General features: G+C 47.6%; 2 protein-coding genes across 10 annotated transcripts in view; one reads left to right on the forward strand and one right to left on the reverse strand.

The window, feature by feature from the left end:
- PPIL6 (peptidylprolyl isomerase like 6) overlaps positions 1-12,351 on the reverse strand; it is a 47,917-nt gene extending 35,566 nt beyond the window's left edge. For 6 of the 9 annotated variants that reach the window (XM_054686876.2, XM_009451805.4, XM_009451806.4 and 3 more), the window contains exons 1-3: positions 12,143-12,277; positions 7,808-7,903; positions 2,848-3,036 (exon numbers count right to left, since the gene is read on the reverse strand). In XM_054686876.2, coding sequence (XP_054542851.1) covers positions 2,848-3,036; positions 7,808-7,903; positions 12,143-12,277 — 420 coding nt within the window. Of the gene's footprint in view, positions 1-2,847; positions 3,037-7,807; positions 7,904-12,142 lie in introns of all 9 variants that reach the window. The other 3 variants (XM_009451807.5, XM_016956136.4, XM_001152072.6) reach the window with 2 other exon arrangements.
- Positions 12,352-12,370: 19 nt separating this feature from the next.
- Positions 12,371-15,607, forward strand: SMPD2 (sphingomyelin phosphodiesterase 2). The gene is made up of 10 exons (XM_001152001.6): positions 12,371-12,859; positions 13,045-13,141; positions 13,240-13,316; positions 13,662-13,755; positions 13,898-13,987; positions 14,231-14,313; positions 14,440-14,572; positions 14,665-14,769; positions 14,955-15,108; positions 15,205-15,607. The coding sequence occupies exons 1-10, from the start codon at positions 12,810-12,812 to the stop codon at positions 15,591-15,593; spliced, it is 1,272 nt and encodes a 423-aa protein (XP_001152001.1). The 5' UTR covers positions 12,371-12,809; the 3' UTR covers positions 15,594-15,607.
- The last annotated feature ends 73 nt before the right edge of the window (positions 15,608-15,680 follow it).

Genomic DNA, 15,680 nt, shown 5'->3' on the forward strand with positions numbered 1-15,680 from the left:
CAAGGTGGGTGGATCCCTTGAGCCCAGGAGTTTGAAACCAGCCTGGGCAACATGGTGAGACCCTGTCTTTACAAAAAAATTAAGAAATTAGCTGGGCATGATGGCATGTGTCTGTAGTCCCAGCTACTTGGAAGGCTGAGGCAATAGGATCATCTGAGCCCAGGGAGGTTGAGGCTGCAGTGAGCTATGATTGTGCCACTGCACTACAGCCTGGGTGACAGAGTGAGACCCTATGAAGAAAAAAAAAACAAAAGAAACCACCTTATTGAGCAAGGTGCATAACTTGTCCTGTCCTCTTTCTTAAGAATCTAGGAAACATGAAATTAAATGTATCATATTTTTTATGTCACTCTAATTTTTTTTAATGAAAAGACTGAAATAATATTGTGCTATCTGGCATCTAGCAATGAAATGTTCCATCCATACTAATTATAATTAATTTGCGCCTCTCAGCTTCTATACTACAAGTTTTTAAGTATAAAACAGAATAGTGTAACTAAAGAATAGGAGGCATAATATAGTAAACTTCAGAGGCTCAGGAGGATAAAGAGGATATATTGGAAATCATGGCTGACTTAGGAAATGGACTTACTGTCCATTCAGACACCATTAAACTTCCCTGCGCATCAAGATATTATCTTTATGAGATAGTCCAGAATAGATAGTTCTGAAAATGCCAATAAGAGTTCAAATGAATGCAACACAAGGTAATGTCCCAGTCATCTAGCAGCCAAACAGGCAAGCATATTTATCTACCATATGGTTCTAACCGGAAGTAAACAAATCCCTGGGTTTTATTCAGCAAGAAAAGTCCACCCTCTGTGCAAAAAAAATCTATTGTCTCTGGAACGCTTCATGACTATCCTCTATCCTCACTGCCACGAATTATTTCGGGCTTTCATTATATCCAGCCCATGCTGCTATCCAATCCCCTGCTCCCAAGCTCTCCCCTACTCCAGCCTGCTTCTGCACAGACCTAAACATTTTTCCAGAAAAACAGAGGATTACGTCATACTCTTTTATGGAAAGCTCTGTTGGTTCAGTTTCCTTCTGGATAAAATCCAACTCCTTCGTTCAGATGGACAATAAATCATAATCCAGCCTCAATCTTTCTTTAGGATCTATTGGATTTTTTTTTTCCTAATTAAAATCTGAGTACCCTTCCTATCTGGGGAACTCCTCACAGGGTCCCACCACCTTCACTAGAACCTAAAGGGGCCAGATTCTCCCTCTCCCCATGCTGAGAGCACCAGGTTTTGGGAATATGACCTAGCCTTGCCAGCTAGGTGCTCCTGCCTGGGCTTAGGTCTCCAGGGAGTGATGAAAAGACACTGAAGCATTGAACAGTTAATCTCATTGAAGGTGGTGGTGTGAACAAGGGCCAGCAGTGCCATGGCAGTTCCCTGGCAGCACATCCCTGCAGTGTGACTCTGGCCATGTCTTCCTGCTGCCAGGCCTCATTGGTTCCCACCTGTTTTCCAAAGCTGTTGTCCAGCTTTCCTGTCAATTGTGAGATAACAGCATCTTTTCAATACATACCTTTTCGCCTTCGATCAATCAGAGGAGCTTGGTAATGCTGGCACCAAGAATCTTGACTGAAACTCATCTTCCCAGCTTCTTTCCCCACAAATTCTGGCCTCCTTGCTGTCCCCCTGCCATTCCCAGGGCATGTACAGCTAGACTCCTGACCCTTTGGGAATTAACTGTTTGAACATTAAATGCCTCCCCACACCCCAGAGTTTCTAGCATTGTCAAAGTGCACTGTTTATTCAATCAAACATGCACTGAGCACCTATTATGTTTCAGGTCTGTTTGAGCAGTGGTTCAACAAGGATGAATGAGACAAGGCCTTTACCTATGCACAGCTCAGATCTTAGCATTGGCTCACTGTAGGCACAGGCCGCCATGGGCATGAAATGATTTTCTGCACAATGCAGTTGTTGCTACAAGAAGGTTTCTGAGCAGGACTGCAAAGTCCCTCCACCCCTACTGCCATCACATCCTGATAACTATCTCTCGCCCCTGGACCTCATGCTTCATGACTATCCTCTGCCACTGGAAACCTCCCCACTGGCACAGCCTGTCTGGGCTTGCTCTTGCTAACTATGTGTTCATGCTTTTTTTTTTTTTTTTTTTTGAGACGGAGTCTCGCTCTGCACCAGGCTGGAGTGCAGTGGTGCGATCTCGGCTCACTGCAACCTCCACCTCCCAGGTTTAAGTGATTCTCCTGCTTCAGCCTCCCGAGTAGCTGGGATTACAGGTACATGCCACCACGCCCAGCTAATTTTTGTATTTTTAGTAGAGATGGCGTTTCACCGTGTTGGCCAGGATGGTCTCGATCTCTTGACCTTGTGATCCACCTGCCTCGGCCTCCCAAAGTAATGGGATTACAGGCATGAGCCACCGCGCCCGGCCTGTGTTCATGCTTTAAAATGTCACCTTTCTTCAAACAACTTTCCATTCTCTTAGCTCAGCAGCTCTTGCCTAGATGTTGGACAGTCTTAATTTAAATATTTCACACTCAAGATGAATGGATGATAGGTTTTACCTTCTCTGAGGGGGTGGTCTTTATATTTTAAAATAGGTAATTCATGCATATAAATCTCTAATGGGAAGTAAAAATGTCTGCACAGAGATGATCTCCCCGTGCAGCCCACGGGCTGTGAGACACACTTGCTTTACATACCACCATATTACAATCTTTTGCAAACGGAAATGGAACTAGGCTTTAAACTTAGTCTCCTACTTTTTTATAATCTCCTTCATTAGGACATCAATAATTAATGCTGAATCAATATAAAGGGTCAAAGATTCCACGATTTTTCTTTAAAAGTTAGTATAACTTGCCTTGGTGTCTCTTAAGAATTTAGCGGAAAAATCCTCAGTGAGTGCGTCATAAAGTGCAGAGGGTTTAATGTCAACTATATCCCACACCTCGTGGGCCCATTTCTGCAGATCCAATGCATCACCCAGAAACTGACCATTAACAAAAGAAATCACAGAGGAAGAATATTCCCAGGTTTCATTTTTGAGTTCCTGTAAGGGAAAAGGACAAAAAAAAAAAAAAAAAAAAAAAACAACGTAAGAAGTGGGGGGAAAACTTGCTAAACCCATAAGCCAGAGCTAAGGATCAACTCTAGGTCTGAATTTGTCAACTCTAGTATTGAATCTTTTAAAAATAAGTTTTTATCGTCCTTCAGAATTTTGCTCTCAGAAAGAACTTAAGAACATTTTTAAGAATCTGACATCACTAAAAGTAAAGAATGATCTAAAAAGTATCATAAAAATGTTACAAATGAAAAAAAATTTATCTGAGGAATGTGAGCCCCTTTAAATTATCATGCCCAGAAAGGCATTTAAAATGTAATAGCAGTTATGTCTCACTCTCCCTTGAGCTAAATAATTACCTCCACTTACTATGTGGGCTCTAGACTGACACCAAACAGCCATAAAAAGCCATCCACCCTATAGTTCAACAACATATAGCCAATTGCTAACCAATGTTATTTCTGTAAATCAATGACAATTCCTGACCAACAGCTTTTGTAATCGCCCCTTCTTCTGATTCATTCTTTTTTCTTTAAACACTTGAGCCTCTATTTTGTTCTCTGGAGCACTCCCCAAGGCAACTTGGAAAGTGTCCTGGGCTGCAGTCCTCAACCTTGGCCCAAATTAACATTCTATATTAATTTTGTTTCAGCTTCTTCCTTTTAGGTCGACACATTAATAGAAGATAAATGGTAATCTGGTAACAAAAATCATCATGAGCCTGGCATACCTGTTATATTAACTTGCAAACAAAATTCAGTCTCTGTCTTCATTCCTAAAGCACATTTTACTGTGTGCATACTTGGAAAGGATAGGGGGTCCAGGTAAGACATGGGGTTCAATGCAGAGGATTGGGAAAATGTTTTTTGGGTAGTGTGGGGCTTAAGGTTAGGAAATGACTTACGAGGGTCAACAGGGATTTCTGGGGCACAACTAGGAGCAGTGAGGAAGAAAACTCACCTTCCTCAGCACAGTGCCTTCAGCCCCTCAAAATGCAGTGTGTTAGTGTTTTCATCAACACAACGCTGATGGTAAACCTTCTAAATCTCCGGTGGGCTTGAGGGACTTCCCCTCTGAGGAGATCTGGTTTATTATTACCCAGTACCAGCCAGGCAAACCATGAATAATTTGGAACAGCCATGCTCAAACTTTCGTGGGCAATGAGAATCACTGAATCTGAGATTCTCATTGATCTCAGATTCTCAGAATCACAGAATCTGAGTCCCCTCTCCCTTTCCCCCAATATTCTGATTCTAGGATGGTGCCTGAGAATTTGCATTTATTTATTTGTTTTTCTAGAGATGAGGTCTCACTATATTGCCTAGGCTGGTCCTGAATTCCTGGGCTCAAGATCCTCCCACCTCAGCCTCCCAAAGTGTTGGGATTATAGGTGTGAGCCACTGCAACCCGCCAGAATGTGGATTTCTAACAACCTCCTAGGAGGTGCTGATGTTGCTGTTCTAGAGACTGCACTTGGAGAAATACTAGGTTGAGGAACAGTTTACATTCAACTTGCCAACTTGCTTCATTCTCCTCAGCAGATTTAATATCCTATTGCTTGCTTCCTATGCCCTTATCAAAACCTGCTTCTAGGCAGAGAAGAGACTTGCTTATGCTGAACTATAAATCACTGATAGAGCCAGTGGGTCGATACTTCCTGGAGTGTTTAAATTTATCAGTGTTATCATATTTTACAGGACCCAAAACTTACTTTCTTTTTTTTTTTTTTTGAGACCGAGTCTTGCTCTGTCACCCAGGCTGGAGTGCAATGGTGTGATCTCAGCTCACTGCAACTTCTGCCTCCTATGTTCAAGTGATTCTCCTGCCTCAGCCTCCCGAGTAGCTGGGATTACAGGCGCCCGCCACCATGCCCAGCTAATTTTTGTATTTTTAGTAGAAATGGGGTTTCACCATGTTGGCCAGGCTGGTCTCAAACTCCTGACCTCAGGTGATCTGCCCGCCTCGGCCTCCCAAAGTGTTGGGATTACAGGCGTGAGCCACCACACCCTGCCAGGACCCAGAACTTTCTAAACGGGAGAAAAAAATGTCACTGTGGATATTTTAGCTAGCTTGGTAGGAAAAATGCAGTAGAAGGTATGTTTTATTTGGAGGCTAAAGATGTAAATGCCTTCCTCTGTCTCCTCTATACTTAGGGAGGCGTGCTCGCCTGCCTCATGTGAACAGCATGGACCTGATGGTTTCTAGGGCCTTCAGCACTAAGAGTATGAGGCTGCCTTCTTTGGAGCAGAGAGAGGGACCTTCCCAATGGCCCTGAAGCCATCCACTTAGGGTGGCACTTCATTCTGCTGAAGCCTAAGGCCAGTTGAACCTAGTGAGTTCAGAGAGACCAAATGAGCTAAGAAGCACTACTTATGACACAAGACACAATACTTACATTGATGAAGGACAAGGGACTACCTGAGAAGGAAGAAAAGGTTAAGGTAACAAACAGCCAGAGGAGAAGGGAGGGAGTGGGATGAAAGGAAGGATAAGGAATATCACAGGTGGAACGAAGCAGCAATGATGAACTGGAAAGCCTCATTCAAGACCCATGAGAAAGGCAGGAGGAAGAGAACACAAAACATCTTGAGGTAACCTAGGCTGAAAGGGGAGGGAAACTGGGGAATAGAATCCACACCAATTTCCTAGAGTCCAGTGGGAATTCAAAAGAGGAGTGGGTGCAAACCACAAACCATGAGACAGTTTTCCTGTGGGTGGAGAGCATGACACTGGTAGGTCACATAACAAGTTTGATAAAAAAGAAAAAAAAAAGTATTGTTTTATGTTAGGGTGACCAACAGTTTTGGTCTGCCTAGGACTATCCTACTTTTAGCACCAAAATTCCCACATCCTAGGAAACCCCTCAGTCCCAGGCAAACCAGGACCATTTGTCACCGAGTTGTTGGAAGGATTATAATTTATGTATATAAGCTGGGCACAGTGGCTCACACCTGTAATCCCAACACTTTGGGAGGCCAAGGTAGGAGGGTTGCTTGAAGCCAGAAGTTTGAGACCAGCTTGGCCAAAATAGCGAGACCCTGTTTCTACAAACAAAGGAAAAAAAGAATATATATGTGTGTTTGTGTGTGTGTGTGTGTGTGTGTGTGTCTAGAATACTGTCTGTCATATAATAAGCAGAATTGTAAGTGTTTGGTTCTATTTGAATTCCAATGAGAATCTTTTAAGGCTATGAACATGTGAGGCTTAACAAATGGTATTCTTATTCAGTCTTGCACCGTTCATGTGACTGAACAGAGAATGAAGTGGTCTCATAAAACCGCGCTGCCTCCATGATAATTAATCACAGGATCACAGGACATCCTTGTGCAACCCAGCACAGAACAATCGAAACTGCTCTGGTCAAGGGAAATGAGGTTTCATCAGCCATGGGGGAGATGGGGTGGGGCAGGGAAACTAGGACTGGGACCATCTACAAGACTAGGCCAGGGGTGACAAGCATCCCACCCTCCCCAACATAGGATATTGCTAAGCCAGGATGCCACCTTAGCATTCTTCTCATCACATGCTCCAGGCAGCACTACCAACTGAACAGGTTGTCACCCAACAGGAAAACTATCATCCCTGGACAAGCTCTGCTAGCCCTAAGGTGTGGAGTTCTCTGAGGGTATAGATAGAGGGGAGAATGCAGAGAAGGAAGCTTCAACTAGGACAGGGTTGCCCTGTGGGAGCTTGGTGTCTGTCATCAGAGCTTCCCCAGGCAACAGTCCCACAGAAGCCCCTGGCTGTCTCTGTGATGTACACCATCAACACTTTCTAGAGTTTAAGGGCCAAGAGGGCCAGGCCACATTAACCTGCTCGGTGCCAGGGTGTGAGAGGAAGTATAAGTGATGTGCAGGGAGACAGGGTAACTAACCATCATCAGCGGCAAACGGCACCATTGATTTTACCTTTATCTCATGCTTTCCAAAGGAAAATTCTGTAAATGTTGCACTTTTTTTTTTTTTTTTTTGGAGACAGAGTCTCACTCTGTCACCAAGCTGGAGTACAGTGGTGGGATCTTGGCTCACTGCAACCTCCGACTTCTTGGTTCAAGCGATTCTCCTGCCTCAGCCTCCAAAGTAGCTGGGATTATAGGCACGCGCCACCATGCCCAGCTAATTTTTGTATTTTTCGTAAAGACGGAGTTTCACTACGTTGGCCAGGATGGTCTTGATCTCCTGACCTCATGATTGGCCTGCCTTGGCCTCCCAAAGTGCTGGGATTACAGGTGTGGGCCACCACACCCAGCCCAAATGTTGTAGTCAAAAACAAAAACAAGAACAAAAAACAGCTTGGTGGCCGAGCTCAGTGACTCACACCTGTAATCCCAGCACTTTGGGAGGCCGAGGTGGGTGGATCACTTGAGCTCAGGAGTTTGAGACTACCCTGGGCAACATGGTGAAACCCCATCTGTTAAAAAAAATACAAAAACTAGCCAGGTGTGGTGGCGTGTGCCTGTAATCCCAGCTACTTGCGGGGCTGAGGTAGGAGGATTGCTTGAATCCAGGAGGTTGAAGCTGCAGTGAGCCAAGATCGCCCCACTGCACTCCAGCCTGGGTAACAGAGTGAGACTCTGTCTCAAAAACAAAACACCTAGCTTGGTAAATGATTAATACAACTTAGGAAAAGTACATAATGTAGAGAAATAAAATCTAGTTACACTAAAATTACTCTTTCAGTTTTTCCAAAACAACGCATAAATAATTCAGGCAAAACTTGGCTTGTTGTCTATATCCCCCACACCCCAAATATCCTTTACCCTTTTTTTCTCCTGTAGATATTGATGCCATGCAAATTCTTGAAGAGGAACTAATATAGGATCTTCAAATTTGGATGGATGATTATTCTTCAGATTCTGGATTTTGAAATAGAATAATTATTTTAGAGTTAGTTCTCTTTTAAAGTCAAAATCATGTTCCCCAATTTTTACGGGGTTTCCAGAAGTTTTATACAACACACGCCCAGGCCATGCAGTCTGACTGAGATATTCCTTGCTCGCTGTCAGAGGCCCTTGTGTTCACCTCCAAGTTGCTCCCCAGTCCAGGGAGCTTATTTGTATAAGTGCCTCGAAGCCAAGAACTATGTCTTAGAGGCTGGGCGCAGTGGCTCACACCTGTAATCTCAGCACTTTGGGAGGCTGAGGTGGGCAGATCACCTGAGGTCAGGACATTGAGACCAGCCTGGCCAACATGGCAAAAACGTGTCTCTACTAAAAATACAAAAAAATTAGCCAGGCATGGTGGGTGTGTGCCTGTAATCCCAGCTACTTGGGAGGCTGAGGCAAGAGAATCACTTGAACCTGGGAGGCAGAGGTTGCAGTGAGCAGAGATCACGCCACTGCACTCCAGCCTGGGTGACAGAGTGGGACTCTATTTCAAAAAACAAAAAACAAAAAAACAAAACAAACAAAAAAAACTCTGTCTTAGTATTCCTATATTCCCACCTGCCACAATCTCTGGCACACAGCAGCTGAATAAAGAAAGGAATACATAAATGGGTTAACGCCAATAGCTTTGTGATATGCTATGTTCTTTAAGACTAGTTTTTCCCTAAGTACAACTCTTGCTAAACCTCGGTGGATCTACAGACACTTTACTTATAACTAAAATAAATAAATAAATGTTCTTGCTTTAATTCACTGATGAATGGGGGATGACCAAAAAGATAATAACGTTGTGGTTATACCCCTTAGGAAAAAGAGAAGTATGAAATCAGTTTAGGTTTAGATACGGAATATGTTTTAGTTTGACATAGATTGTCTGCAGGAATCAGAGAAAATTCTTATTGGTTAGCAATCCAGGCTTGGTTCTTGATATTCGTTATACTTTGTCTCCCTCTAAAGCAAGAGAACGCAGGTGAAGCAGTAACAGGCCTCTTTTCTGAGTGGGTTTGGGAAGTAGATGGACCAAACGGAAAAGTGACAGCTGCTGCAGGTGGTACTTCCCTGCTAGGGACAGTGCTTGGAGGTCCTGTCGTGGTCCAAAAGAGGGTGCTGGCCTAGCACAGGTCATCAGGGGTGAGTATTCCAAGGGGAGAAAACCAGGATGTGAGTGTGGCCTACTTTGGGAATACTCACGAAGAGGGCAACAATAATTAGGCCATTTCCTTCTGTCCCCAAGCAATAGCTGACGCATCTTGTTTCTCAGTTCCAGTGTCTGTGCTCAGTTTGAGGCAATACTGCAGGTTGACTACTATTTCTTTTCTTTTCTTTTTTTTTTTTTTGAGATGGAGTCTCGCTCTGTTGCCCAGGATGGAGTGCAGTGGTGTGACCTCAGCTCACTGCAACCTCCGTCTCCTGGGTTCAAGCAATTCTCCTACCTCAGCCTCCCAAGTAGCTGGGATTACAGGCACCCGCCACCACGCCCAGCTAATTTTTGCATTTTTAGCAGAGACGAGGTTTCACCATGTTGGCCAGGCTGGTCTTGGCCAGGCTGGTCTTGAACTCCTGACCTTAGGCGATCTGCCTGCCTCAGCCTCCCGAAGTGCTGGGATTACAGGCGTGAGCCACCGCACCTGGCCCGGTTGACTGCTATTTCTAACCATCTGGAATAAACTATAAATCCAGCAGTTTTCAAATGAAACACATCATGTCTTTTTAGTAATTTAGTATTTGTTGTAGAACGGACTATATCCAAATGAAAATGTATGCAATATTTGTTCCTATTCTCTACAAATTTCAATCTTTTGTGTGTTTGGTTTTTACATTTTGTTTTTTATTTTTCAATTGACATATAATAATTGCACATATTTATGGGGTAGTGATGTCTCGATACATATAATGTATACTTATCATTAGCATATCCATCATCTCAAACATTTATTATTTCTTTGTGTTGGGAACATTCAACACAAATCTAAATGTCATTTAATCAGGCATCTGGGATTGCTCACAAATTATCATGTTAGGAATACATTCAGATATCCTTTATTATGACAGAACTAGAGGCTGGGCGTGGTGGCCCATGCCTATAATCCCAGCACTTCGGGAGGTCGAGGAGGATTGCTTGAGCCCAGGAGTTCAAGACCAGCCTAGGCAACACAGTGAGACCCCCAGCTCTTCCAAAAAAAGAAAAAAAAAACTAGCTGAATTTTCATATTTGAATATAACTACAGTAGGTAAAGTTTAAGAAAGGGAAAATTGACATTAATATAATAAAGATATTGTTTTCTCGACCTACTGTCTTCTACATCAGGGGTTGGAGAGGAATAATTTTTAGATTTGTAAACAGTTTTTTGTTTTTTTTTTTAAGACAGTCTCACTCTTGTTGCCCAGGCTGGAGCGCAGTGGCACGATCTCAGCTCACCGAAACCTCCACCTCCCGGGTTCAAGCGATTCTCCAGCCTCAGCTTCCCGAGTAGCTGGGATTACAGGCGCCCGCCACCATGCCTGGATAATTTTTGTATTTTTAGTAGAGATGGGGTTTCACCATGTTGGCCAGGCTGGTCTTGAACTCCTGATTTCGTGATCTGCCCGCCTCAGCCTCCCAAAGTGCTGGGATTACAGGCAAGAGCCACCGCGCTCGGCCTGTAAACAGTTCTAAAAAATCAAAAGAATTGTATTTCACGTTATGTGAAAATTATACGCAAGTCAAATTCAGGGTCCATAATATGGTTTTACTGGAATACTGTCATTCATTTCCATCTCTGTGTCTGCTTTTGCAACACAGGAAAAAGCTAAACAGGTGTGACTGAGACCCTATTGCCAAGAAGGCCTAACATATTTACTAACTGGACTTTACAGAAAAAAACTTGTCAACACTTTCTTTACAATATGGAGTCGGCACAGAAAATATGTGCCTTCAGAAAAAGAGCGAAAAAAAAGAGAAAAAAAAATCTCTGAAACTCATTAAATACATTAACTTTGTAATTAACTTCATGGCCATTAACTTTGGTAATAAAAGGTTGCTGATCCCGTCTGCCCAAGCAGCACAGACAATTTCTACTTTTGATGATTCATGTATTATTTTCACAGACTTCTGATCACTTGTTTTCTTTTTATTATTTATTTATTTTGAGACGGGGTCTGGCTCTGTCGCCCAGGCTGGAGGGCAATGGCGCGATCTCAGCTCACTGCAAACTCCGCCTCCCGGGTTCAAGCGATTCTTGTGCCTCAGCCTCCTGAGTAGCTGGGATTACAGAGACCGCCACCACGCCCGGCTAATTTTTTGTATTTTTAGTAGAAACGGGGTTTCACCATGTTGGCCAGGCTGGTCTAGAACTCCGCCTCTGCCTCCCAAAGTGCTGAGATTATAGGCGTGAGCCACCGCGCCAAGATATCTTCTATTTGGGAACATTTTGTTGTCAAGTATCCAGCTGGGTACTTCGGGAGTTAAAAACATTAATTAAGGCATGGTCCTGGAGTCAAGTGAGCTTCGGCGAGAAGTTTGCCATGGACAGCATTTCTGGAGCAAACCCTGTAAGAAGGGCTGAATTCTACATGCCGACATTTCATACATTTCTCCTGCATTTCAGGTTGTAAGTGTGCTGCAGCATGACTGATCTGGCCAAATTCTTCCAGTTTCCTCAAGTGCTTTTCCTTTAGTATCGTTCTGAGTGTTTACAAAGAAATGATTTTCCAAAGCACTTGTGAAGCATCTAGTTCGATTGGAACGCAGTGACGGCTCTATAAAATTCAAAGAAAAGAATCTCCCCGCATGAATAGTTTACAAAAATCGCTTGGGCCGAGGTGGCGGGGTTGTAAAAATTAGCTAGTTATATAGTAATCATTTTTCCATAAATTTAAATATCTCTAATTAAAGAAAAAATTGACGTAGAACAAAATCTGCGGGGGTGTGTGTGTGTGTCTCGGAGGGGATTACCTTATCTCCCAGCGCGGTTCTGAACCCTTCCTTCGCTCAGTTCTCCCTTTAAAGGTCGCCAAGTGGAACGCCCGCCCCCGGACCCGCACTTGCCCCCCTATACTCTCCTCCCTGTCCTCCAGACGGAGCCCGCCCGGCCAGGACACGCCAGCCCCTTCCTCGGCCGGTGGGGCCTCGACCCCCGCCGCCTCGAGGAGGCGCGGCGCCTGCAGTCCACGCGGCCGAGAGCGGGTAGCGGGGAGGGCCGCCCACGACGGAGGTTTCTCTGTGGTTACCTCAGCGGCGCTCTTCGCAATCTGAAAGTTGGGGCAGCTGAAGAGCCCCACCACCTTCACCTGCAGCGGCCGCTCCGGCAGCGACGGCGAGCCGCACCTAGCGTGCGGGGGCCCGCACGGCTGCGGCCTTGCCATGGCCGCGCCCAGGGACGCCCGGTGACCCCAAACACTGCGCGTCGCTCCGGCAACCGCGCGGCCCCGCCTCCGCCGCTCGCAGGAGGCGGGGCCCAGGGGCGGGGCCGAGGGCGGCCCGTGGCGGCTGGGCCTTTCCTCAACTTTGGGCCTGTTGCTGGGCCGCCGGCGCGCGGGCGGCCGCGACCGCCGGGGACGAGCTCGGAGGAAAAGGAACCGGGAGCCGCCCACCCGGGGGCGCTCTCCGGACCCCCAGGGTCCTAGCGCGCGGCCCTTACCGAGCCTGGGCGTCCGGATTTCGGCAGCGGATCGCCTTTCCGGGTTGGCGGCCCGCCTGATTGGGAACAGCCGGCCGGTTGCCGGGGGAACGCGGGAGTCGGGCCCGACCTGAGCCACGCAGGCTTGGTGCCCACCTGTGCGCGCCGCCTGCGAGGAAGGAACGGTCCGGGGAGAAGGCGCCGCCGGCCGCCCCCGTCCCCACGGCGGCCGTCGCTGGAGAGTTCGAGCCGCCTAGCGCCCCTGGAGCTCCCCAACCATGAAGCCCAACTTCTCCCTGCGACTGCGGATCTTCAACCTCAACTGCTGGTGAGTGCGTCTGCGGAGTGCGGTCTGGGGGCCACCTTCCGTTCGCACCCATGCAGCCTTCCTCCCCATATCCCGCCCCACGATCTCAGGGTGTAGGGAAAACCCGAACCTCCAAAGTCCACATCTGGCCCCAGCGCCGGTGGTCCCAGCAGTCGCCTCCCCTGCCCCGCTCTTCCCTTCCTTAGGGGCATTCCGTACTTGAGCAAGCACCGGGCCAACCGCATGAGGCGCCTGGGAGACTTTCTGAACCAGGAGAGCTTCGACCTGGCTTTGCTGGAGGAGGTGAGATTGTGCAGCACGGTGCGGAACCCAGGCTGGGAGGAGGGACAGACCGTCCCACTGGGGAAAGGCCAAGCAGGCATCCTCACCGCTTCCCTCAGGTGTGGAGTGAGCAGGACTTCCAGTACCTGAGACAGAAGCTGTCACCTACCTACCCAGCTGCACACCACTTCCGGAGGTGAGAAGCCCACTGGCCTGAAGCCTGTTCTCATCCCAGGAGGCTCTTGGCCCTGCCAGCCCTTCCCTATCCTGCCTGCACTCTGCAGTCTCCTCCAGCCTCCTCTCCCTCTGGATGTGAGAGAAGGAGAAGGGTGAACCAAGAAGGTCCTATGACTTCAGCCCATTTCAGCTTTGTTTTCTGGCTGCCCTATACTCCTCCAAAGGCTGTCGCCTTGGTTCTAGGGCTAGTCCCAGCAGTAGAAAAAGAAAAAAATAGCTGATCAGAGCTGGAAGACAAGGGAGGGGAAGAGGGCTGGGTGTCTCTCCCTGTTTTTCTGGTTATTAAGCAGGGCTTGGCTTTCAGCGGAATCATTGGCAGTGGCCTCTGTGTCTTCTCCAAACATCCAATCCAGGAGCTCACCCAGCACATCTACACTCTCAATGGCTACCCCTACATGGTAAGGCAGACCTTTGACCTCTTCCACCTCCCTTCCCCACCTCCAGTAATACAAGGTAGAGGAGGCAGCCCTCTGAGAGCTGCAGGGGATGGGCAGAAAGATGGTGGCGGTGCCCTGAGTTTCTATCTCCTCCTGCCTGCAGATCCATCATGGTGACTGGTTCAGTGGGAAGGCTGTGGGGCTGCTGGTGCTCCATCTAAGCGGCATGGTGCTCAACGCCTATGTGACCCATGTGAGTGAAGCTGGCAGTGCCTAGGGCTGGGACATGCAGCCCAGTCCTGGGACAGAGAGATGGTACTTCTCTAGCTCTCATACCTGGGGATGAGGTGTGGGGGCAAGATCTTATAAGGAAGCAATGGGCAAGGCTTATCCATTGTATACCAAACACCATGCCAAGTGACAGATACAGGCTTGATTCAGACATACCCCTGGGACCCTCAGTCTTATCTGCTGTGATCTCATCTATCTTGCTCAGCTCCATGCCGAATACAATCGACGGAAGGACATCTACCTAGCACATCGTGTGGCCCAAGCTTGGGAATTGGCCCAGTTCATCCAGTGTGTGAGCCTGGGCTTGAAATGGGAAGTGGGATGGGACCCAGGGGCTGAGGGTGAACAAGGCTCCAGTCATGGGGAAGAGCTGGTGATGGAAGAACTCCCGCCTCACCAACCTGGTTCCCCCAGCCACACATCCAAGAAGGCAGACGTGGTTCTGTTGTGTGGAGACCTCAACATGCACCCAGAAGACCTGGGCTGCTGCCTGCTGAAGGAGTGGACAGGGCTTCATGATGCCTATCTTGAAACTCGGGACTTCAAGGTGAGGACTTGCCTATTACTTCCCCACCTATATCCCCAGCTTCTCTCCCTCCTCCTCCCCCACATCCTAGCATGAGCCAATGATTCCCTTAGGGCTCTGAAGAAGGCAACACAATGGTACCCAAGAACTGCTACGTCAGCCAGCAGGAGCTGAAGCCATTTCCCTTTGGTGTCCGCATTGACTACGTGCTTTACAAGGTCAGGCTCCTCCCTTCAACATGCTTTCATATGCTGTGTCTCTTTGTCTACCAACCTGTGTAGATCCTTTGCTCAGCTAGTCTAGTCTTGGACCACTGATGGGTGGAAAGTGGGGTAGCTGGGAGCTGGTTCTCTGGGAAGAGGCCCTCATATATAAGCTTCTCTCTGGCCCTTTCTTTTCCTAGGCAGTTTCTGGGTTTTACATCTCCTGTAAGAGTCTTGAAACCACTACAGGCTTTGACCCTCACAGTGGCACCCCCCTCTCTGATCATGAAGCCCTGATGGCTACTCTGTTTGTGAGGCACAGCCCCCCACAGCAGAACCCCAGCTCTACCCACGGTGAGTCACCCCCACCCTTTCCTTGGCCCTTGCCCCGCTTGAAGCAGCCCTTCCACTCTTGACTCTCTCCTGCCCCACTGCCCTGCCCTGTTGTAGGACCAGCAGAGAGGTCGCCGTTGATGTGTGTGCTAAAGGAGGCCTGGACGGAGCTGGGTCTGGGCATGGCTCAGGCTCGCTGGTGGGCCACCTTCGCTAGCTATGTGATTGGCCTGGGGCTGCTTCTCCTGGCACTGCTGTGTGTCCTGGCGGCTGGAGGAGGGGCCGGGGAAGCTGCCATACTGCTCTGGACCCCCAGTGTAGGGCTGGTGCTGTGGGCAGGTGCATTCTACCTCTTCCACGTACAGGAAGTCAATGGCTTATATAGGGCCCAGGCTGAGCTCCAGCATGTGCTAGGAAGGGCAAGGGAGGCCCAGGATCTGGGCCCAGAGCCTCAGCCAGCCCTACTCCTGGGGCAGCAGGAGGGGGACAGAACTAAAGAACAATAAAGCTTGGCACTTTAGTGGCTCTGCCTTTTTCCTTGTAGAGGCGATGGGAGCCAGGGGTCAGTGTGACTGTCACACTACAGACCTTAA

This window comes from Pan troglodytes, chromosome 5, assembly GCF_028858775.2.
Source record: "Pan troglodytes isolate AG18354 chromosome 5, NHGRI_mPanTro3-v2.0_pri, whole genome shotgun sequence".
NCBI classification, from domain to species: Eukaryota; Metazoa; Chordata; class Mammalia; order Primates; family Hominidae; genus Pan; species Pan troglodytes.

Bases quoted from the DNA above. Each gene is read 5' to 3' on its own strand.
- SMPD2 (XM_001152001.6), top strand. From the start codon at position 12,810: ATGAAGCCCAACTTCTCCCTGCGACTGCGGATCTTCAACCTCAACTGC. The intron at 13,142-13,239 runs GTGAGATTGTGC...CGCTTCCCTCAG, and splicing joins ACCTGGCTTTGCTGGAGGAG to GTGTGGAGTGAGCAGGACTT. The intron at 14,314-14,439 runs GTGTGTGAGCCT...TGGTTCCCCCAG, and splicing joins GAATTGGCCCAGTTCATCCA to CCACACATCCAAGAAGGCAG.